The sequence below is a fragment of the Parasteatoda tepidariorum genome, chromosome 2 (genome assembly GCF_043381705.1).
Source record: "Parasteatoda tepidariorum isolate YZ-2023 chromosome 2, CAS_Ptep_4.0, whole genome shotgun sequence".
Lineage (NCBI taxonomy): Eukaryota > Metazoa > Arthropoda > Arachnida > Araneae > Theridiidae > Parasteatoda > Parasteatoda tepidariorum.
The window spans coordinates 44,285,780-44,310,069 of NC_092205.1; the positions used below are offsets into that span (position 1 = coordinate 44,285,780).

At 28.0% G+C, this 24,290-nt stretch overlaps 1 protein-coding gene across 8 annotated transcripts in view; it reads right to left on the reverse strand.

Annotated features, from left to right (window-relative positions):
* The window catches only part of LOC107436595 (paired box protein Pax-6), a 106,360-nt gene that overhangs the window by 2,596 nt on the left and 79,474 nt on the right, over positions 1–24,290 (reverse strand). For 5 of the 8 annotated variants that reach the window (XM_016048361.4, XM_071177515.1, XM_021147580.3 and 2 more), the window contains 5 exons: positions 15,075–15,306; positions 2,573–2,716; positions 2,102–2,184; positions 1,808–1,989; positions 223–452 (listed from right to left, as the gene is read on the reverse strand). In XM_016048361.4, the coding sequence (XP_015903847.1) occupies positions 223–452; positions 1,808–1,989; positions 2,102–2,184; positions 2,573–2,716; positions 15,075–15,306 (871 nt within the window). The remainder of the gene's footprint in view (positions 1–222; positions 453–1,807; positions 1,990–2,101; positions 2,185–2,572; positions 2,717–15,074; positions 15,307–24,290) is intronic. The other 3 variants (XM_016048362.4, XM_071177517.1, XM_071177518.1) reach the window with 1 other exon arrangement.

Here is a 24,290-nt window from a genome sequence, read left to right on the forward strand (position 1 = left end):
TTATCCTTCTTGTGCTTATTTTTGGCAAAGAGAACAAAAATTATATATATATATATATACATATAATACTTATTAATCGCGTCATCCAAACGCCTCCATATCACCCAAACTAAACTACATCACTATACACTACATATATTAAACTATATACTTGGTACAGCGCTTTTGATTAATAATTTCAACTCAATAGCTTTAACAGAGATGACTATGCGTAATATTTACCTGTTGAAGCAGCGGTGCCATTGTTGACACTAGGAAATTGACTATTGACTGGTTGCATGACGTGAGGTTGAGCCGTTGGACACGTTGGCCTGGTGTAATTACCTAGTGAGAGTGGATCATAACTCCTAGTCCCGCCAGGAGGTAGCATGCATGAGTATGAGGTTGTCTGTTGTTGTAAACATGAACTAGGTGTCATGTTAGATGAATACGTCGGCATCGTAGGGATTGTACTGTAACAGATGAAACATGCTGTTAATGATATGTTAAGCTAATGCAAATGTTGTTAGCATTGGGAAATTCAGTTATTCTTGGGAAAGTATAGTTTCTGATTGAATATTGATAAAATAAATGTTCCTTAATATTTAACTTTTTTTAAAAAAGATTAGTAATAAAACAATGAAGAAAAGAATTGAGTATGAAAAAATTGTTATTGAAAATAACTGAATAAAATTTGGAAAAAAAAAAATATCAATGCAATTTAAGAGCTATGTTTCATTGAGTTTGTTTAAAAATTCTAATATAAGAAAAAAATCAGAAAGATAAAAATATAACATAAGGAGCTAAATCTTAGGATATAGTAGATAATTTGAAATTTATTTTAAAAAAGTTAACTTACAGTTTTTTATCATTTTATTAGAGGAAATATTACAAAAAATCTTTAAATGCCGATAATTTGTTTATGTATTAAAAAAAGCTACGCATTCAAGTGTTTTTTGTTACTGTTTTTTAAAGACAGTTAATCTCTATTTTGACTCATAAAATGAGCAGTCTAACACGTGAATTGCGTTACTTATGTTTAAAAAATAATTTAAATATGAAATCAATCTAAAAGTATACATTAAAGCTGTGTATTTATTAAAAATCCTAAACATTTACAAAAAATTTAAAAAATCAAAACATTGAAAGAACAAAAAAATTGAAAGAAACAGGTATTGTGTAATTTAGTTTAAACTTTATATCATCATATTCTTTTATTTAATAATTCCTAAATTTAAATTTCTATAGCTCCATAGCTTCTATAGCTTTAATAACCTACCACGACTTTCCTTTATCATTTCCTTTAAACGAATTATTCAGTTGACAAAAAGTAATCAAAACTGGAACTACATAAATAACTAAATTCATGTTCGAAAATTGTGTTCTTGAAATATTTGTCCCAGACTCTAATTTTATTTATCAATTTTTTTATTTGTTAATTTTTTATTTATTAATTTATATTTTTTATTATTAAAAATTTTTTTTGCCAAAAAAAATTTTTCGAAAATGGTTTTGAAATAAGTAAATTTTTTCGTACACGTAAATGTAAACAATAAAGTTTTGCATGATATTTAATAAAATACTATCTTTCTTCACAACTATGAAGTTTGAAATATTTTTCATCCGAAACCATGAAAGGAGTGGGTGGGAAAAAATTATTCCAAACAGTTTTGTTATAACTTAAGTGGAATGCTAGAATCAAATTTAATCAAGTTGAATTTAACACAGAAATCGAACAAAGAAGTTAAGTTTTGTTACGAAGTAAATAAATTTCATGAAATTTTTTCACGTCACAAAACATATAGAAGAATATAAAATATATACGAACCCACACCTGTATGTTTCAGCCATACTGGCCATGGGTTGTCCAATACTCGGATAAAGGGAGTTAGGAAAGCCCGTATTGAGGGGTAAGCGCCCCGGCGTCGTCGTTGCCTGCTCTGCCGCCCGGCGTTGATTTCGAAGTTTTTCTTCTCTTCGCCATTTCGCTCTTCTATTTGAAAACCAGACCTAAAATAATTTTTTTTAAAATATTAACAACTTAATAACATTTAAAAATTTCCATGGTTTATCGTATTCAAGATTTTAGTTATTTATAACAAATACTGTCAACATTTCTTACTTGTATTCTTGCTTCAGGAAGATCTATTTTTGCTGCTAGCCTTTCCCTTGCAAATACATCGGGGTAGTGTGTTCTTTCAAACTCTGAAATAAAAGTATACCAGTTATGTTACGCAACAGTATATCAGTAGCATAAGTATATTAGTATTCATGCGTAAGGATCCATGTTAACGTATTACAATTATAATTTAATATTTGAGAAGACGTTAATGTGAACAAATATCTGAATAAAGTTATATTAAATAATAAAGTTATCATTTCGTCAGAAAAATATCATTTTTATGTACTAGTATGAAGAATTATAAAAAAAATTTCTTTAAAACTAAATTATAATTTAAATTTATGATGAAGTTTTAACAACCATTTATTTATTTTTTTCTTTTCATTTTTTTTCCAACAAATTATAGAGTTATAAAAAAATCCCGCTGCATTATGCTAATTAATATGGTCAAATGTCAATTATGTTTCCTACCTTTTTCAAGAGCTTCTATTTGTTCTGGTGTGAAAGATGTTCTATTTCTTTGTAGTTTTCTTTTCAACCTTAACCTCGCCGCTGAATCCTCCTCACCACTACCACTTTGATCACTGGGTGTTGATGCCTCCGTTACGCTTCCTTCTAATTAATAAAAAAAAAAAATCATTCGTAAATTAGTGATTTTTAGTGCTTTATAGCTTAAAGAGCTTTTTGAGTTTGAGATTTTTAACATTAAATTTAATTTGAAATGAAAGATTCAAGAAATTTGTTTGAAAAAATCCTAGCAAATTATTCATTTTAACTTTAAGAGCATTCAGCAAATCAAAACAACAATTTTATCAAATAGAAGAACACAGAAAAGTTATAATAATTAGTATTATTTTGAAATATTTTTCTTTAGGATTGGATTTCTAAATTTTTATTCTCCCTTAAAGCAAATTTTTCCTATTGAACTTCAGCAATTCCTTCCCATTTCCTTAATAATTTGCTATATTTTTATGAATTTGTCATTTATATGATTGAATTAAAAATAAAATTTGTTTTCATTACATAAATAAGACATTTTGGTAATATTAGGAATAATTATTTTGATTCAGCAAACGATAGGGTATACTTCGTGCTACGTTAACTACAAGTAAATAAATAGATAAAAACGTGAATAAAGCATATCTTGTTCTTGTCATTTGTGCTTTACTCATGCTGTTTTTTCTTCTTCTTTTTCCGTTAGTTAATACTCATTTTGATTTGCTTTGTTATTCAGAAATCTATTTTATCTCACACTAGAAACTACATCTAAACAATATTTTAAAAACGAAAGCAAAACAATCAAACAATATAAGCAACTCAAATATTTGATGCTTTATTAAAAATTATTTAATATTAATTGGAATTCTAATAAAATATTCGAAGTCCATTTGATTGAGGGAAGGGAAAAAGGGCAGTCGTAAATGCATTCTGCTCTTCTATAGATTTCTAAACTTCACACATTTTATTTAATCGAATTCCAAACCAAAAGAGAAAAAAAAAATTTTTGCAGCTCTTAAAAGAGAAATTCTGAATCAACTTTTATTGATAGTGATGGTGGAAGGGGGGATCAAGGAAAACTTTCTAAGATGTCGAAGTAGATAAGAAAACCCTCACCCACCAGTTTAAAGTACAGATATCTTTCCAAAACATTAAAACCGCCATTCTAAGATTCTTATTCCTATACACCCCCTTCCCTTTCCCCAGTTACATCCATACTCAGACAGTTTTCCCAATAAATCTATCTCTTCCTTTAGAAGGTATCTGCGTGGGCGTTTGAGGATGGGGTGGGGTTATAGCAGATGACATTTCTGTGGTGTTAACTGTCAACCGAAAGCGGTCAACACGCTTGCTTGCTTTCGAAGAAAGTTAGTAACGATTTTTTAAAGAAAAAAAAAATGATGAAATGAAAAAATAAAAAACTACACATATATGTGTGTGGGGATGAAAAAAATATTTATATAGATTTATATCTAGAAAAAGGGTAAAGCTTAAAGCTATCTATAAATGGAAAAGAATGTCAACTGTTTTCAACCATATGTTTCTGATAAAAAAAAAATCTCAACTAAACCATGGAATGTCGCTTTTTAACAATAAACGCAAAAATAATACGGCTTTTTTTTATTTCTTCAATTCTTTTATTAGTTTTGTTTTTTGCTTAAGAAATGTGGCAACAAGCATGAAAGAAAACGATTCCGATTCTTCATCGCGGTTGCATTTCGATTTCCAATGAACGTCTTTGGAGACCATCGCTTCAAATTTTTTCTTTTATTTTTTATAGTATTTATTTTTCTCTGGAGTTTCACAATGACGTTGATTGTGACAGTAGTTTTGGATGTTTCATCCAATATATATATAAAAAGTTTTCATTTCATCATTTTTTTTTATCCTGTTTTATTTTTCAATTTCAATTCTACCTCGTCCCATTTTCTCTCATTGCAGTAATCTTTCTTCGTTTCGTTTGGAGATTTTTATTTCTTTCCTACATCTACGCAGTTTTGAAACAGTTGTTTGTGTACATACACAAGGCTCGAAGTATTGGAATTTCGATTACTATAGAGACGGGGAAATATTTTGCTTGGGGATTTAATCCGATTTTCTGGTTGCCTATTTATTACATAAATTTTATTGTTCGTAAAAAAATACTTAAATGAAACAAAGAAAATCGGTAACAATTCGGTTAATTAAAAGGAATCAATATTTCCCTCTTCCACATGGGCTATAGAAAAAATTATCTGAAATTTGCTACACTTGTTTATAAAAAAGTAGTTATACAAAAACTATAAAATTAGTTAGAATGATAGAATGATGTTAGTTAGAATGATTAGTTAGATGCATATACATAGTTTAGAAACAGATATTTGTGTATTTAAGTAACACTCACTTGAGCCTATTTATAAGTATTAAAATTTTGAGGCAAGGAAATATTTTGTTAGAAGATTTAATATGATTTTCAATTTGTTTAACTATGAAATAACTTTTATTAATCGTAAAATTAATACTAAATTCTGTCAAAAGAGAAACGTTAACAATTCTGCTAATTAAAAGTAAACGCTATTTAATTCTGTTAGACGGGTTATAATTAGAAATTCATTATACTACATAAATAAGTTATTTAAAAATAGTTAGATTGGTATAAATTTTGGGTATTACCTAATAGTGGTGTACAATGATATCATTGTATGGTACCTATGGTGTCCTTGTTAATAATAAATTGATACCATGTATGTATATGCTTTGCTTAAGGTTTGTTTCTCAAAATACTTTGAATGCCACTTAAGTTGATTTTATGTGGTGCCATCGTACTCAATTTAAGTGCTCAGTGGAAATATGTGTTAAATGACATTTTGAAACAATTTAGTCAAAAAATATGTTATGGTCGGTGAAATGCATGGAGCAATAAAATTATTTTGGATAAAAAGTAACTTAGAATAGTAGAAAAACATGTTGTATAAAACAGCTGTAAATGTCTAAAGTTTCCTTTTCACATTGCTAAAAATTTCATTTAACAAATTCTGGAATATTCTGTTATTAACATGTTCTGAATTAACGTTCTACATATTCAGTAGAGAGATATTCTGATTTCACTATTTTAATTTGTAGTGGTTAATGGAAAATATGAAGTATGAAACGATTTTGAATAAATAAGTTTTATTTTTAAAAAAATTTCCAACCTCAATAAATTTTTAAGCCTTCTTTTATTATTAAAATTATTAAATTATTAAAAATACCACATGTCATATTTTATAAATATGTTTAAAAAAAACAAAATTTTTTTGTCTACTCAAATTTAAGAATATGTAATGGTCTGTAGAAAATATAGAATATTAATTTATTTTAAATAAATATGCTTTTAGATGAAGGGAAAAACATGCTGTTCAAACAGCTCCTTTACATTCTAAAACTCTATTTTTCAAATAACTTAACATGTTCTTCTTCTAAGTTCGTTTAAAGTATTAAAATGTCACTTATTACGATCTGGAGGAAAATATATTAAGTGACACTTTAAAAGTACATCTTTAATAATATACTTTGTTCAGACATTCTGAAACCTCCTTTTTGAAATATTTAAAAAATCACCACCAAATATATTTTGAAAAAAAATATGTTAAGTGGCATTTTGAAATCCCTCAAATTTGACATGTATGTTGCGATCTATAAAAAGTGTAGTATATTAATTGATTTTAAATAAATGCGTTCTTAAATTGAAGGGAAAATATATTCAGTAAACTGCTTCTGTAAACTACTGATATTTTGAAAAATTTTCAAAAACTAGTTTTTAAATTACTTAACATGCTAACAAATTACTAAACTGGTGATTTATATCAGCTCAAATCCACATATTTTTCAACCATTCAACAGAATTAGACAAAGCTTATGCTTCGAGGTAAAGAACATTGTTCCATATTCTTCGAAGACATTGTTTGTCTCACTCATATCATAACATTATTTTTAGTTTAACTAAAAAACGCCAAGGTTAACTATTAAATAGTTATTCTTATATAGAATTCAATAATTATTATTACATTATAATTTATCACAAATACGAGGTTTTCTTAACATTTCATGAAATGACAAAATTAAATCCAATAATAACATCTATTTAACACTAGATTGCCTAAGAAAGTCAGTTTGACTGCTTTTAATTTCAATTAGAAGAACAATGATGTCTATAATGACACAATTTCTTAGAACTTTGTGACTTTTTGTACAACATATAATTTTTTTTATTGTTAATATTTACTAATAACTTGTTACATAACTGTAAATAATATAAAAAATGTTAAAAATTAAATTTAGACAAATTTATTTACGCATTCACAATCCTGTCATTTTGACTGCTTTTAGGCAATATAGGTTATATACTAATTTTCCGTCTTTCTAATGTTAAGAATATAATTTTAAGGGATATTAATAGTTGTAACTGTCCGCTTGCAAGGGTCAGAGATAGGTATTTTCTGAGATGTGTCTCTGAATAGAAAAAGGTCAAGAAATTGTTGCCGATGGGAGAAGCTGTTGCTATGGAAACCTTTTCATATTATGGTCAAAGGACATACATACATAAGGAATTGTTGGTCTGCTTATGATATCTAATGTTTTTGTAGATGTATTGCTCTAGAATAAGCTGATACATTTTAACCAATTTATGATTTTGTTAATTTTTAAGAATGAAATTTTGATTTTAATTTTACGAAGGTGAATACTCCTTCGACAGAAAGGGATATTCAACACTTCTTATTGAAAAAATTATCCTTAATTTTTTGTGATATAAGAAATTAAATTATTGATACAACTAAGCTTTAAATTTAAGATGTAAAAAAAATTCTAATTTTTTTTAAATCATATATGCTGTTATTATGCATCATATCTGGCCCTATGTGCTGATAAATATCCCAAAGAACCATTATAATGATTTTCTTAGAAAACTTCTCAATGCTTGCATATCAATTTGTGTATCAAAAAAAGCGATAAATAAATATGATTTATTCATTTTTGCCAAAATTAGTTTCTTACATACATCAGTGTAAATGAAAATTTTAATGATTTTTTTGAAATATAAGATAAATATAAAATATCTGGAATACTTTTAGACAATTGTTTAAGACTATTGTTTAAATTTGTATAAATCGGATTGTATTTTATTAAAACTATAAAAGTTTATTTTCAATTTTATTAAATATCTTAACTGTAACAATAAATTTTTTTAACAGTAACAGTATTTCTTAAACTTAATTTTAGTGCTTGGAAATTGTAAGAAATGCATATTTTCATTTTAAATTAAGAGTTTCAGTCAGATAGATGAAAAATTAAAGTATAAATAAGGTTTGTGATGACAGAAAAGCAGTACTTGTTTTGATTAAAATCAAAAGCTTAGTTTTATAACGATTTTAATTAAAAGAAGTGAAAAAAGCTTTTTAAGAACTGAAATTAATTAATTTTTTTTTTAAATCTATGACTGTATTTCCTCCCCCTGTTATTTCAGGTAATTTCCTTAACCATTATAAATATTACTACACATTAAAAGAGCTTTCAAAGAAATTATATCTTAAACCAATTCATTTTCTGATTTATGATTTTCAGAAAAAATCCCATCGCAAAAACCTAAAGGAAAAATCAGCAATCCTATCAAAACTGACAAAGGAAGAGAATGTTGCTGAAAAAAATCAGCGCTTATCTGTTTAAGTTGATGTACGACGCATTATAAAAGAGAAAATACCCACTAAGAAAACTTTGATAACTCTCGTTATAAAGACCGCCAATCGCGAGTTCCGGAACATAAAACTGACCGCATTCTGAACGAGGTACATAAAACATTCACTACAACTTCAACTTTTCCCGCTATCTTTGTAAATGGAGGGAAAGTATAATTTACACCTCTGTAAATTACTTTTTGGTTGCCTTTATTTATTTCAACATTTTTTTCCTTCATATTTCCCCAAAAGATAGCTCCGGTACTACTATCGCTTGCACGACACACGTTGAACAACTAAACTTTACTCGCTTTTATCTGTGCAGCTATAAAATGAAAGACGGGCGGGGGCTACATATTCGTGGGGAAAGCGACCACGGGGCAGCCCCTCCTGTCAAAAAGAAGACGCAGAAGAGCTGACTGAGTTGGGGCGGCTACTGAAGCGTAAGTCTCCGATAAGACTATCCCACATATATAGGAGAAGAGCTTTATATAGCAAACGCTGCAGCGGAAATTTAGTGCTATGTCCTGCTTGGCTGAGTTAGTACATCAGAATACCAAGTAGGCTATGTATGCATGCATGTATGCTTATATAGATATAATGCGCTGGCAGAAGCATATATATTTGAGAATAACTTTTTTATATCTATATAAAGCAACAGTCTGGGTCCAAACTTTTTTTTCAGTATTCATTCAGAACAGCAGATAGTAGATGGGGCTTTTAACTTTTTCACTACCGTTTTTCAATACTTTCAGCAGAAAATAAATATATTTATTTTTGAGATATGGCTTGAAAAACTCCTTTATAGAGGAAAAAAAATTTGGCATTTAAAAAGTATATAAAATGGAATATTGAAGTTTAATTTCCACACGTCTGAACCTTCCGGCAGATTTGAATAGCTCTTAAGAAAAGTATATAAATCCGGTAAGATATACGTAAAGAAGACGGGGCAGGAGGCTAGACTTTTGATAAAGAAAATGGTATTTTGCATGGTCATTCTTGGGTGACGGCAGATGCAATTTTCTTTTTAATTTTTTTTCTTTTCAAATTTTACTTTGTATAAATCTTGTGCTTTTTTTGCACTTTAAGGCAAAACTGGAAAGTGGAAAAATGTCCATGCTTTACTACTTCAATATTTATTGAGTCAGAAGAGCTCAGAATGTAAAAGTTTTTAAAAACATGTGTATGCATTTTTTAAGATTATTTCTTATACATTTAAGTTTTGATTAAACTGGTTTTAGTTGACGAATACAAAGAGTTCAGTAGAAAAAGTTTTTAGGGATATTTTAGTGAACAATAGGTTTAGAGAATACAGCAACAACTAGTTGTTTACGAAACTAATTTCTTCATTAAAATCTACTTATCTAATGACTTAAAAAATAAGTTTTATACATTAATAAGGTGTTTTAAAACATGAGATTTTAGGTTTTACGTAATATTAACCATTATTTTATCCATTTTTCTTGATGATTTTTTTATTAAGCTTTTCATATTTGCTACCTCCCTCTAAATTAGGATTTTTAAGACTTATCAATTTAAGAAAATATGTAATGTATTAGTCATTTAAATTCTATTATTACATTATGTAAAACTGAACAAAATCAAACTTTGAAATAAAAATTAAATTCTCACAGATAGAAAAAAATTCTAGTAAAATTACAGTACTGTTTGGTAATGCCACTTCTGGTAAAAAGTGCAACAATTCTGGTTAATAAAACCAAAGTATACGGTATTTAAACCCTTCAATGGGAAATTTTTTGATTCGCACGGTAACTATCTACCGGAAATTATGACTTTCAATATTATAGTTCTTACTACCACACATTGAGTAAAAATACAAAACTGAAAAATAAATTTAACTGAATAAATGGTTTATATCCCATGATCTAAGATATCAATGATAAAATTATAAAATTCTACCACATTTTCCTAATTTTATCAAGTTTATAAAATTGAATTTTATTGTTAATTTTACCATATTATTGCCAAAGTGCTTCGGTAAAAACTACAGAGCATTTTGGTGCTCTCATAGAGCTAGAAACAAGGCAAATTTTATCACATTCTAATAGTGCTGACCATACTTTTTTTTCTTTTCACAGCAGCATTACCTTGATAAACCTCACTTATATACGCATCTTTTTTATCTTTCCTTTTTACTTTCCTTGTCGATGTAAAAAAAAATTTAAACGGATTATTTTTAATCAACTAAGCAATATATGCGCATGAGTAAGATATAAAGATACATTTGTGTTCGAAAGCTGAAATAGATTTCGATGCTCTGTTTTGCAAACGAAATGATTGTAATTTCCAATAAATAAACTTATGTCTTTTAAATCAAGAATCTTGCATAAAGTAGAACAAAAACTTTAATTATATTATAATTTATACTTTAATATAACATTTGGATTTTGTCGGGAAATTTCTTCGCCAATTTTTTGGATTACTATAAAAAGGTTTACAACACTTTTTTTAATAGCACGCATATTTTTCTCGTAATAAAAAATGGTATAAATATATATAAAATTGGTGAAACAAAATATGATACAGAAAAATATCTCCTTTTGAAGATTAGAGTCATTGTCCACAATGGAGTCATTGTTACGTGACTCTTTTGTTTACATTAGGAAAAGAAGCTTCTTAATTGCAAAACACGGTTTGAAGCTTAGAAAAATATAGCATGGTATTTATATTTATTTTTTCATAAAATTGAAATAGAAATCAAAAACAAAAGTTGTTTTTAAAAAAAATTCACGAACTTAAAGAAAAAATAATGATTATTTGAAATATGAAAAAAAATTTGAAGAATACTGAAAGTTAAAATATCATTAAAAACGCATAAATGTTTTAATTAAAAAAATTTAATGCCTTTGAATTAATGCATTACCTTGATAAGTTTCNAGAGAGAGAGAGAGAGAGAGAGAGAGAGAGAGAGAGAGAGAGAGATAGATAGATATCTTGCTATGAATCATGTTTTTTTAGAAATTAGAAACTTTAGAAGGGAACTAAATCTTTATTATGACGAAATACAAATATTTTAGAGTGCAGATTTTATCACTTAAAAGAATAAAAATAAATTATCTTTTTACAATTAAACATAAAGTTATAAGATTTCATTATTTACATTTCAAACATGTTAGCTTGCTATCTTCTCAAAAAAAATAAAGAAAGAATTCCTCCTCTAACTCTTTCACAAAGTTATTGTCATTACTGAATGTTACTCAAACTACTAACTCTTTTTTTTTCATCCCTTTAACTTTTTATTCGCATGAAACTGTTTCTGGTAACAATAAGACCTAACATGATAAATTTACGTCCACAAAACGAAGTCCCATTTCTCAGAATATTTCAGTTATTATTCACTTATCAAACTAACTTCTTCCGCATCCGCGAGCATAAGCAATAAGAGCGTTTATCTCTTTTACGGAATGACCACTATACCTCATCCCTTTTACCCCTTTCACCTCCCCGGAAAAGCACCTTTCTCCGGGATTCATTTTCCTGAAATTTCTTATCTCTCTTATGCTCTGCTGATTTGTGATACGAGAAAGAGATGGAGTCCCTATCTACTCTACAGAAATTTCTATTCTCGGCAGCTAAGCAGAGGATGGCTCTTCTCTGTGCCACTGGTGGGAATTCTTTGAATTGAATTTTCGGTTGGAAAAGGACTTTTGATAACATTAAGGAATAATGCTGCTCATAAACGCTGGAATTTTTCTCTTTAAGTAATTTTTTTTTACCCAGATAACAAAAAGGAGAAAAAAAACACTAGAATTCTTTTTTTAAAATAAGAATCTTATATTTTTCATTTGCTAAAAATTGTTTATTTTTGAAATGCGTTTGTTGTTTATGACTATATAAAATAGTCAAAATCATATAGGAAGTAGATTTAAATATAATAATAAAGATGGTAATTATACTACTTTTAAGTTTTCATTTTCAGCAGCTAAGCAGAGGATGGTTCATTTCTGTGCCACTGGAGGAATGCTTTGAATAGAATTTTTGGTTGGAAAAGGACTTTGGATAACTTTAAAGAATAATGTTTTTCATAAACACCGCAATGTTTCTTTTTAATTGATTTTTTTCATCTCGACGACAAAAAGAAAAACAATAAATTCGCATTCTTTTTCTTAAAAAAATAAATAATAAGAATTGGATGCCTTTTAAAAGCTGAAAATGGTTTATATATGCTGTTTATGACAACAAAAATAGTCATAGTCACATAAAAGTTTATATCAAAGTTACGATAATAAATCTTGTTTGCAATACTGCTTTCAAAATATGATTTTCAGCTACTGAGTAAGGAATGTCTCCTGTTTAAACAGGTAGGATTTTTTAAGAGTTTTTTTTAATTGGAAAAGCACTAATGCTATCAATAAACTCTAAAATTTTTCTCTGTAAGCAATTTCATTACTTTTTTTTTAATAAGAATTTCCTATAAGCAGAAAATAATTTATCCCGAATATCTTTATGCTATATCAGTGTAGTAAATGTAGTGCCATAGAATACTGTTTTCAAGTTCTGGTTTTCAACAGCTTAAAGAGGAGGGCTCCTCCTTGTGCCACTGGCAGAATTTCCCTTACATCTTTTTTTCCATCGAAAAAGGAATATTGCTTACAGTGAAAGCTGGAATTTTCGTTTTGAACAAAATTTTTATATCTTCGGATTTCATATATGAATAAAAGAATAATTTTTATAATAATATCATTTGAGGAAAATATTTTAAGCTGACAATAATAATCCAAATGCCGACTGGCTTGTGCAGGGGTCAGGAAACTGACCGTGCTTTAGAAAGGTTCTGGGCTAGAATCCCGGACATAGCATAGATGTTCCTTCATTCTCTGTACAGCCTGTCCTTAGTATGGGAGCAACGTTGAATGAGTGGCCGACGAATCTGCCGTTCAGACACCTGTATGACGAAAGGTCATTCCCCAGGTGGGTATTGGAGAAAAATAATAATCCAGAAGCACCAAAAAAAAAATTTAATGCCCAATACCATGGTTAAAAAAAAAAAAGGATGTCCTCATAAAGACATCAATTTATGTCGAGAAAGAGATCGATTGATGAGGTTGGTTGACAAAGACCTTAAATGAATAATGGTAGTACCAAGGAGTAAAGTAAATAAGTAGGAAAATAACTTTCTTCGAATTGAATTTTCAGTTAAAATAGAATTGGTAGATCTTGTTATTTTTGTATAAGTAAAGAAGTCAAAGTCACAACTATTTAAAAAAAATTTAAACTACAATAAATATATGAAATATCACTGTAATTCTACTAGGCAGAAGAGGATTTTTTTCCCATTCCAGGTAATTCTTTAAATTTAATGTTCTTTATTTTTTTTACATAAAGAGACATGTGTCTCCTATATAATAAAATAATATAATATATAAAATAAAATATATGTTTGTTCTTTAATAGCTTTCATGTTTGTTCTTTAATAGCTGATTTTAAAGTCAATCAATATTAACGTTAGTTGGAAGTATTTTTTTGATTGCTTGTTAATTGTATGGAATCAAATTAAATATACCAGTTATGCTTAACTATCATAAAAAACTAAAGATGTTTCTCCTATCTAAAATAAAAAGCGTGATTGCTTTTTGGCAACAGCTAATTTTAAATCCGATTTGTGTTAATTTTAGAGCGACAAATGTTTGTTGTGGTTTGTTAATAATGTGAAATCAATTTAAATATACCAGTTATACTTCTCTTTCATTAAGTCCTCATGTTGCTTTCCCTATCTACTATGAAAAATATTTGTTTCATAACTAGCCGAAACCGGTTTTAAAGCCAAACTGTATTAGTTTTAGAGAGAAGAATTCTCTCCGGATAGTTGTCAATAGCTTATATTAGTATTTTAGCTGATAAATAAACAGTATTTAAGCTATTTTCGAATTTTATATGTTAGCCGCGTGAATTATTTGTGTTTATTTAAAATTGTATTGATCCAGAACGCAATCAAGTGCTTTGTGCTGCCATCTATGGACGATTGTAGATAAATTGCTCTCAAGCATCAATTGAAGAAAAATTCAAACTGATTTAAAGAAGAAGAAAAAAATAACTTATTACTTATTTGAACTTAGGCTAATTTAGAAAATTAATTTACTGCTTAAAATATATCATTCATTAAAATAAATATATTTTAAACATTTTATGAATCAAACAGTATTTACAAATTAAAGTTTTAGTCCTAAGTGGGGATTTTAATGCTACCGTAATGATAGTGCTATTTGGGTTTTTTATTAATTTGATTGTCTGATTGAATAAAATATTATTTATTGCGATTATCTTGGAAAGGTATGAGAAAATATGTTTTACATGCTTCATTATTGAAATAGGATTGTTATTAATACTCTTTATTAACATTTATTAATATGTCTTCGATATACTAATCATTAATAAGAAAAATTTATTTTATTAATAATACCTGTAAAGTGTAATCTCTTATAATTTAAATATTAGTTTGCTTTTTTTCCTCCTTTTTTTGTAGATGGAGTAAATGCATGCAAAAATATATAACAATGCACATTGCTTTGCAGATTTTCATTTTGATAATTTAAAACAAAATTTCACACTCAAGCAATTTTCTTTAAAAAGTGAACATTTTTAAAATCCCTTTCCCCACAAATGGGAAAAAAAAACTATTGAACGTGTAGAGAATTCATATTTTTCAATGGATGAAAGATAATTCATATTTCTCTATGGATGGTTCAGACATTTAATAACTTTTTTTTCATCTTCTAAATGTAAAACAGTCACTGTTTCCAATAATCTGATAATGATTTATTTACCTTTTTTAGGGTTGAGGCCATTTTCCAAAGGAGTTGCTGGTGTAGTTACAGGAGCAATATAACTTGGTGCAATTCCTCCAAAAGTCGTGCCACCAGGGTACCAAGGATTAGGCCTTGGCCACCCTTGACCATTGAGCATTCGTAACTTGTCGTATACGGCATCCTGGGCCTGTACTTGCGCTTGTTCTTTTTGCGCTGCCAGATTCCTAAGCACTCGGTTTATGGACGATACCTATCAAAATATAATTATAAATCAGTTTCAAATTTGATACGCATAATTTCACGCATTTAAACTATTAAACACAAAATGAATAAAAAATAGTAATAAACTATACGTATATGCCAAATTGTAATGTCATTTAGAAAAATTTGCTCTAACCAAATATAAGAATAAATGGGTTTTTTTACGACAATTTATTAGCACTAATATTAGGTATTATCAAACCGTTTAAGTTATTACAGCTAAAATAAATAATAATGATAATAATAATAAATAATAATAATAATTAATTAATAATAATAATAATTTAATAAACAATAATAATAATGAAAAAATAATGATTATAATTATAACGATATTANTTCAATAATAATAATGGAAAAAGAATGATTATAATTAGGCCGATATTATATACTAATTCAATTCCTATCAGATTTAAACCTCTGTCATTGTTAGTTCTATCATATCAATATCAACTCTCTCATAGTAATTATATATCGTATATACGACTCTATCATAGTTACTTAATTAAATCTTATATAGTAAAAAGTTTACTGTAAATTAAAAAAAAAAACATTTTAACAAATGATTAGCACATAATTATGAACCAATTGAAATGGTTTTAATTTAAATAAGAAGTATGACATCACAAAAGAACGGATCGAAATCATTGTTGTGCATTATTTTTATCATATCAAAATAGAATCATTATTTTATTAATGTTATGCTGTTGATGATAATATTTTTTATGTAGCTGCTGCCAGTTAGCTATTAAATGCAGTTGAGAACAAAAGAAAAAAAAACCGAAAATCGAATTTTATTTTATCCGATTTTCCAATTAATTCCGCAATTCCAATTAATAAAAAAAAAATTAAATAGAAAAAATGAAAAATAAAGCATTTTAGCGAATGAGTAACACGTAATTATGAATAGCTTTAATTTCAACAAGAAGTATGGCATCACAAAAGAACTGATTAAAATCATTGCGCATTAATTTTATCATATCAAAATTGAATCATTATTTTATCAACGTCATATTGTTAATGATATTTTTTATGGAGCTACTGCCAGATGTCCATTAAATGCAGTTGCGAACAAAACAAGCTGAAAACCGACTTAAGTCACACTGGCGTAAACACATTTAATCGAAGTACGGGTGACGTACATCGAAAAAATTTCAACGTAGCAGAAAAAAAAATTAGAAAAAAAAACACAAATATATCATCCGTATGTATGTTTGTGTACGTCAGCATAAAGCGTAAAATTTCTAACGATTTTCGTTCTTTGAATAAAAAAATGTTAAAGTGAAGGGAAAAAAAAGTTAAAATGTTTTAGAGGAGGAAAATTGTTATTTTTTTCCTTCTTAACTTCTTCGATTTTAGCTTTAGAGAAATTTTAGTGGATACCTATTTTTCAATTCCATTCACTATCATCGAAGCAGTCTGTTTTCCGACCGTTTTCACAATGACAATTCTTGCTAATTAAACACGCAGCAGAAAAGAAATGCAAAAAAAAGTTCTCTTCTTTTTTATATTCTATTATTATGCACTCTTTTCTCTCTTACGAGCATAAAAACTAGAAGAAAAAAAATAATAAAAAGAAACTTCGATCGGTAGAATCTTTTCTGCACATTTTCCTCCTCCTCTCTCTTTTTCTCTACGCTCTTTCATTAGTTTCTTTTTGTTTTAGTGTTTCATTATCGTCTGCTCTCTTTTTTTTAATTCGAACTTTCTACTACTATTGTTCTGTCGGTAACTCTTGGATCGCTTTCATTATCACTGTAAAAATAATAATGAGTAAAAAGGTAAGAGAAAAAAAAAATCTGACTGAAGGTAAGGAAAAAATAAAACTGAAAAAGAGAGAGAGAGAGAGAGAAAAGCATGCAGATAAAACAGCCGTATAAAAAGTTTTAAAAGAAGCGATGGCAGCATGTAAAAAAAGAAAGAAAAAACGAAAGGGAAAAAAAATCGTCTGCACCATAGCAGAATGTATGCAGGGTAGGAATAAAAAAAATTAAAAAGATTAGTGAAGGAAATTTTTCAGCCAATTAAAATTGCACTCGATATCACCATTTTGGGTTTAATTGTGTAAGCCTTGTTAGGCACGCTTAGACGCAGAAGATCATTGGCTGAATAGTCACAACTGCGTTCTCCTTTTTCAATCGCTTAATTCGTAGAGTGCTGATAAAGTCTCTACTCCTTATTATATACAAAAGAAACGGTTAAAAGGGAAGGAGAACGATATTGTTTAAAAGAAGAAGAAAAAAAAAGTATTCAACATGGTTGAGTCTGTTCCCCAGCTTCTTTTTACCTCTGTTTTAAAGAAGAAAAAAAATAATTTCTTTTATTTGAAAAAAAATTGATAAGAGTTGAAGGCTCAATTAAATGAGAGTTTTTGAATTATTTTTTGTCATTTAAAGAAAAGTGGTTGATCGGATCAGATTAATGCCCAATTCAATACTTCGAAATTAATGTTACTAAAGACAATTCACTTTCTTTTGCATTTCGAAACATTTTATATCTATTACAGATAAGAAAGATCGGAAATAAATAAATTCCAATGGATACGAATTCATATATAGACTTAGAAAAAAATTGCATAACAATAGAAATGCAACTGTTACATATTATTCATATTATGATTTGTTAATTAAAAGTCTCAAAAAACTGAACTCTGCTTGATGGCCCATACAGGGCCAAGGATACTGTACCCACATAATTTTCTTGACCTTGGCTCTGAGGTGCAGGAGTTGATGTTCGGGGAGGGTAGTCAACCGAACTCAGAACTCCCAGTTTTTAGTCCTCAAGAATGCTTGGTACTTAATTTTATCAACCCACCGAGAAGATAAGAGGCTGAGTCAACCTTATCCGGTCCGAGGATGGTACCCGAACCTGTAGCACGAGAGCGCTCAGCCACTGGGCCTCATTATTTTTACTCATTATTTATTTTTATTCATTGTTTATTTTTATTCATTACTTATTTTTATTCATTATTTATTTTTATTCATTATTTATTTTTTTACATAATTTATTTTTTAGCTTTATTTATTTATTTCAAGTTTCTCTTGAGTAACTTAGGAAAAAAAAACATAAAAATATTAATCATAACAGAATTTGCGATTTTAAAGGAATTTTACAAGAACTTTTTGAACATAACATCACATTTATTGATAATTATTTATTTCAATTATATCACTTAGTCGAAAAGGATATTTATTTTAATTTATCGTTATAACATAACTAACAAGAGTCTAACAAGAGAGTAGTTTTTAGTGTATTTCGATACTTTTTAACATAACAATTAAATTTATTTGTTTGATAAATAATAAAGTTGCGTCTTGTGTTCTTAAACCTCCTTTGCAGGGTGTTTATCAAAATAATAGTTATGATATTTTACCTCCAATAGCATTTATAGTAGATAATTGAAAGCTGTATTGAATGATAATAAAACGAATTCTTGTTTAATCTTTGAAAAATGAATTTTGCTGTAACTTATGAATATTGCCTGAAATGAATATGCCTGATGCTATGGAAGTGTACAAATGGATTATGCTTTGCTTGAATTTCAAATAAAATCAGATCAGGTAAAATCAAATAATTTTTGTTAAAAAAAAGTGTGACGTGTAAATAAGGTGTTGCGAACAAAGAGATTATTAAAGAGACAATTAATTTAAACCACAGTTGCGATTAAATTTTAAAAAGATAGCAGTGCATGGTAAATCTATCCATGGTATTGCCCAAAAATAACATTATGGAAAATTTGCGCGATATTATTTCAACCATACCAATATTGTGATCAGCGCAGAGCTGTCTTTTTTATGTTTGTCTTAGAAAAAACCACAATAAAATAATAATTGATCTAAAAGCTTTGTCAAACAAATAAGAAACATAAATATATAATGTTGAAATGAGTCTAATTGCTTTAATAATCAGCTACTGTTGCAAAATTAAATCATTTTATAATTTGCTGTTTTATTCCAATAGGCATATAATTGATGTGATTAAATTTCAGACATCATCTGGGAACCCTATTTTCGGTAAGTAATAGTCAATAACAGTTACCAAACTATGAAATTTTATAATTGCTCTACATTACTTACATCCAGCATGATTTAATTAAATTAAAATTTCAATTGCTCGCCAAAAGTTCATATTAGTAAGTCATTATAACATTTATGTAATTTAATATCACGTATAATCGTATTAGCGAATATCGGAACGCTAGGATCTCCCCATGCCTAATGATAAATAAAATTAAGTGATTTTATAATTATTTTTGTCAAAAAGGTGTCACTTCGATTAAATCTAATGTCAAAAATGAAACCAAGCACAAAATTAAATAATAGTTAATAACAGTTAAAAAACGATGACATTTAGTAATTGGGCTATCTTACTTACATCAACTTGTGATTTAATTAAATTAAGAATTCAATTGCAGAAATTAGATCGTTGATGTAAATAAGTCATTAAGACGATTATATATAATTAAATATTACATATAATCGTATTAAGGAGAATACTATGTTTCTCATTACTAGTCTCTCATTACTAAATTAACATAATTAATTGATTTTATAATCACTTTTGTCAAACAGGCGTCGCTTCGATTAAATCAAATCTCTAAAATAAAGCTAAATGTGGGTGCCAAGACGATTCCAGTTAAACGTTCTTAAAAAACAACTTTATGTTCAACACTTCAATGCGAGTGAAACGGTATCACTTGAATATAATGCATACTATTTTGCTTTTGACATATACATTACGGGTACAATCATCAAAAGAAAACGGGCAAGAGGATTGAAATAAGAAAAGGAAAGAAAAAAAAAGAGCAAAATTGTCAACAGGGGCTCTCCATCATCTAATATGAAGAAAGTGGGGAGGGGGTAGAAGTTAGAGGACAATGTTATTCGTTCCATGGTTGCTCTTTTTGTTCCTTTTCAATGAGAAAGAGAAACCAGAAGAAGTATCCTAAAAGAAATAGCTCAACCCCCACGCAACCCAAAACCAGAAAAATAATGGTCACGTCGTGGAAGTATCATTAATAGTGAAAAGACGCAAAATGAAAAAAGAAGTAAAGAAGAGAGAAAAAGATGAAGACTCTCCAATGAAGAAAGTGGGATTTTCGTTCCTTACCATCCATTTTCCTGAAGAAAGTGTTCAGAAGAGATGGCACTCCACCCCACACCCTTATACTTCCTCCTCCTCCAAGATAACTTATAATCCGTGTAAAGAGAACGCCTTGAGAGACTTTTTGAAATCGTTTTCTACACCCCTCCTGTTTCCTACCTCCTTTAACACCACTTGATGTTGTTCGTTTCATAGCCTATTCCATTTGTCACAGCGTTCGGTTTGAGGAATATAGGACTTACAAAGGGATGAGGTTTGAGAAGTAGGAAGATTTTATTCGGATTTCATTGCAGAGAAAGTAATTTTTTTTTCTTCCTATTTTTACAAGCGAGAAGTATTCGACAAATGGAAACAGAAGTAGCAAATGGTGTTGACAACCACGTGGCCGAATTTCGACTTTCTTTTTTCAAAGACTTGTTGATGTAGTATTTTCGATTGCTTGATCAAAAAAAAAAAAAAAATCAAGTGAAAAAAACAAACTCAGGAAAACAGGGGGGAAACAGGGAAAACAAATAATTTATCTCAAGTTTTTCATAATATTATTTTAAATTATACAATCAATAAAATCAACCCTGTAAATAATATAAGTTCATGTTTATCTTATTCTTCCATCCGCAAAGTTTTGGTAAATAAATAAAGAAGTAACAATTTAACATACTAACACAATAAAAAAAACTCATTTATTTCAGGTCTTTTATAATATTTTCTCATATTATTAATATTATAACACATTATACAAGTAATACTACACGATTAACCCCTTAAGGCACAGAATTTTTGAAAAAAACCGGCCAAAAAGAAAGCAATTTTTTTTCATGTAAAAAAAAATTATTCCATGGAAAAAGGCTATATTTTATTCGTGAATAAATAAGTGCTATAGTTTACAATCCTATGTAAATGATAAATATAAAAAAAATTTTTTTTTTTCCTTAGCTTTAACATTTTTATTTTCAATTATCAATTATATTCGAGTGTGAAAAATTATAGCAGTATGAAATACAACGCCTCTCAAATTATCTCTAGTGTGCACAGTTTGGCCTGTTTAACGCCCTCGAATTAACTCGAGCACACAAGTTAAGGGGTTAATAACGAAAGTTCATGTTGTGCCATAATCTTATTTCTCGAACTGAAAAATTTTCATGCATAAATACAGAACTAGCAGTTAATAAAATCAGTAGAACTTTGAATTTTATTTAATGATGTTGCATGTTCAATGTGTTAATAAGAATACAATTTAAAAACATGACTTGGAAAACAGCTCATTAATCTCAAGCTGTATATAATATTACCTCAAACTATAATTATTATTTAAGGTTACACGATCATTAGGATTAACCCTACTAATAATATTGCTGAATATTATATTTTTATTATTATATTTTCAATATTTTTTTCATATGTTTTTGCAAACCAAGAAGTATTTAGCAAATGAGAGCAAAAACAGCAATGATGTTAAACCAGATGGTCAAAATCATTACCACTTTTAATAAAATTGACTAGAGAAATAGTTTATTTATGTCAAACTATGCATGATATTATGTTACAAATTCTATTTGTTATTATATAAGCAATAGGATTTAAGCAATTGAAAATTAGTGAGCCTTAATATTTTTGTCATCTGTTTTTGTAAACCAAGAAATAATCGACAAATGAGAAAAAAAACAATGATGTTTAATTAGATGATCAAGTTATAACCACTTTTAATAATATTTGGGAGAAAAGTAGTTCATTTATATCAAGCTGTATATAATATTATATTATAAATGTTGTTCCAAGTTAGATAAGAAATAGGATTTGCCATCTTAAAAAAATTAGTGAAGGTTGAACCTTAATATTTCACAATAATAAGACTTACCCTGTTAAAAAAATATTGGTGCTCGCTGAACTTTAACATTTCATTTGTTTTCGCTAACCAAGAAGTATTTGAAAAATAAGGACAAGAAAAAGCAGTAATGTCACACCAGAGGGTTAAAACCTCTTTCAATAAAAAATAACGAGAAAATGGTTCATTTACATCAAGCCGTATTTAATATTATATTATAAATTTTGTTTCATGTTATTATATAAGAAAGAGGATTTACTCTGTTAAAAAACACTAGTAAACGTTGGACCTTAATATTTTATAATAGAATTTATCCTTTTAAAAATATTGGTGGTGCTGAACCTTACTATTTTTTTCCCTTGATTTAGCAAACCAAGAAGTTCTTGATAAATGAAAACAAAAGAAGCAATGATGTTCAGCCAAATGGTCATCATTAGAGCCACTTTAAATAGAAACAGACGAGGCAAACGGTTCATTTATATCAAGCTATAAAAAATATTATATTACAAGTGATATTTCGAGTTATATAAGTAATAGTATTTACCCTATAAAAAACAGTGAAAGTTAAACCTTAATATTTGTTTCACTTGTTTTTGCATACCAAGAAGTATTTGATAAACGGGAACAAAAGAAGCAATGATTTTTAACCTGGCAGTCAATATCATTGCCACTTATAATCATAAATGACGAGGAAAACGAACCATTTATCTTTCGCGAAATTAATATCATCTTCTTAATTATTAATGTATTAATTAAATGTAATATTATCCCCTTATTATCTCATTGGTTTCATATTAGATAAAATAGTAGGATAATAGGATCAACTGTGTTAAAAATATTAGGAAAAGTTGAACCATAAACTTTTTTTATTTAATATTATTATTATTATTGATCTATTTTTGCAAGAAAATAAGCATGTGACAAATTGGTACAAAAATAACAATGATGTTCAGCCGAATGATCTAATTTCAGTTTCTATCAAAGATTTCTTGATTGGTCTACTAATTTTGAGAACTTGGACAAAAAAAATTAAAACATTTTTTCGAAAAAAAACGCATGACACAAATATTATCTCACGTAATAAGTAATGTTGGCTGATTTTTATAGGATCACTTTTCGAAATATTTGTACATTTTGAGTTATAATGTATTGTTTTGAATTATAATCTATACATACATAATTTTTTAAATATATTTATCCTTATATTAATAAAGTATTTAATATTTTTTATTGAATTTATTATTATTTACTGAATTTATTATTATTATTTATTGAATTTATTATTATATTAATAGAATTTTGTTTTTATAATATAATATAAAAGAACAACAGCAACATATATTAGGTTTCAGATTTTTAATTAAAATTTTTAAAACGTTACAAAGGCTGTTTAAAAGTAATTTAAGACAAATAAAAAAATTTATAAAATTAATTAAATTTTAGTGAAACAGGTTGCTGCAATTATCATAATTTATACTTAATCTCCTTATTAAAAGTGATGGAAACTGTTAATAAAGCAAATGATATCCTAATTAGAATTTAAATTTCGAAAATGTAAATAATGTAGAAAAGAAGATGTATTTATAATATAGTGATGGTTAAACACTCAAGAGGTCGATGAGTTTTCCTCTTTACCCCAGGACCTTGCTGGAAAAACAAGAGTTAAGAATCGCTACTTCGGGGGGTTTATGGGAGGAGGAGGATGGGAGCGATGTGAAGGAGGAAAGAATGACAAATGATTGCGTCGTTTTGGTCTGCAGATTTTGACCGCCTTCCTTTTAGCCTCTGACATGGACATCTCAATCATAGAGATAGATATCCTATATGCTCCTTCTAACATACTTAGCGAGGATAGGATACTTTAATATCGCCCCTACGTGAAAAGGAAATATTGGAAGAGTCACTTTTAAGCATTTTGGAATTTTAAGCCTTCGTATATATATATGCATAAATACAAAAAGAATAAAAAGAAAAAAGAGAAAAATGAAGAAAATTAATAAGTTTTATTTATAGTAAACAAAAGAGGCATGATTTTCATATATATATAT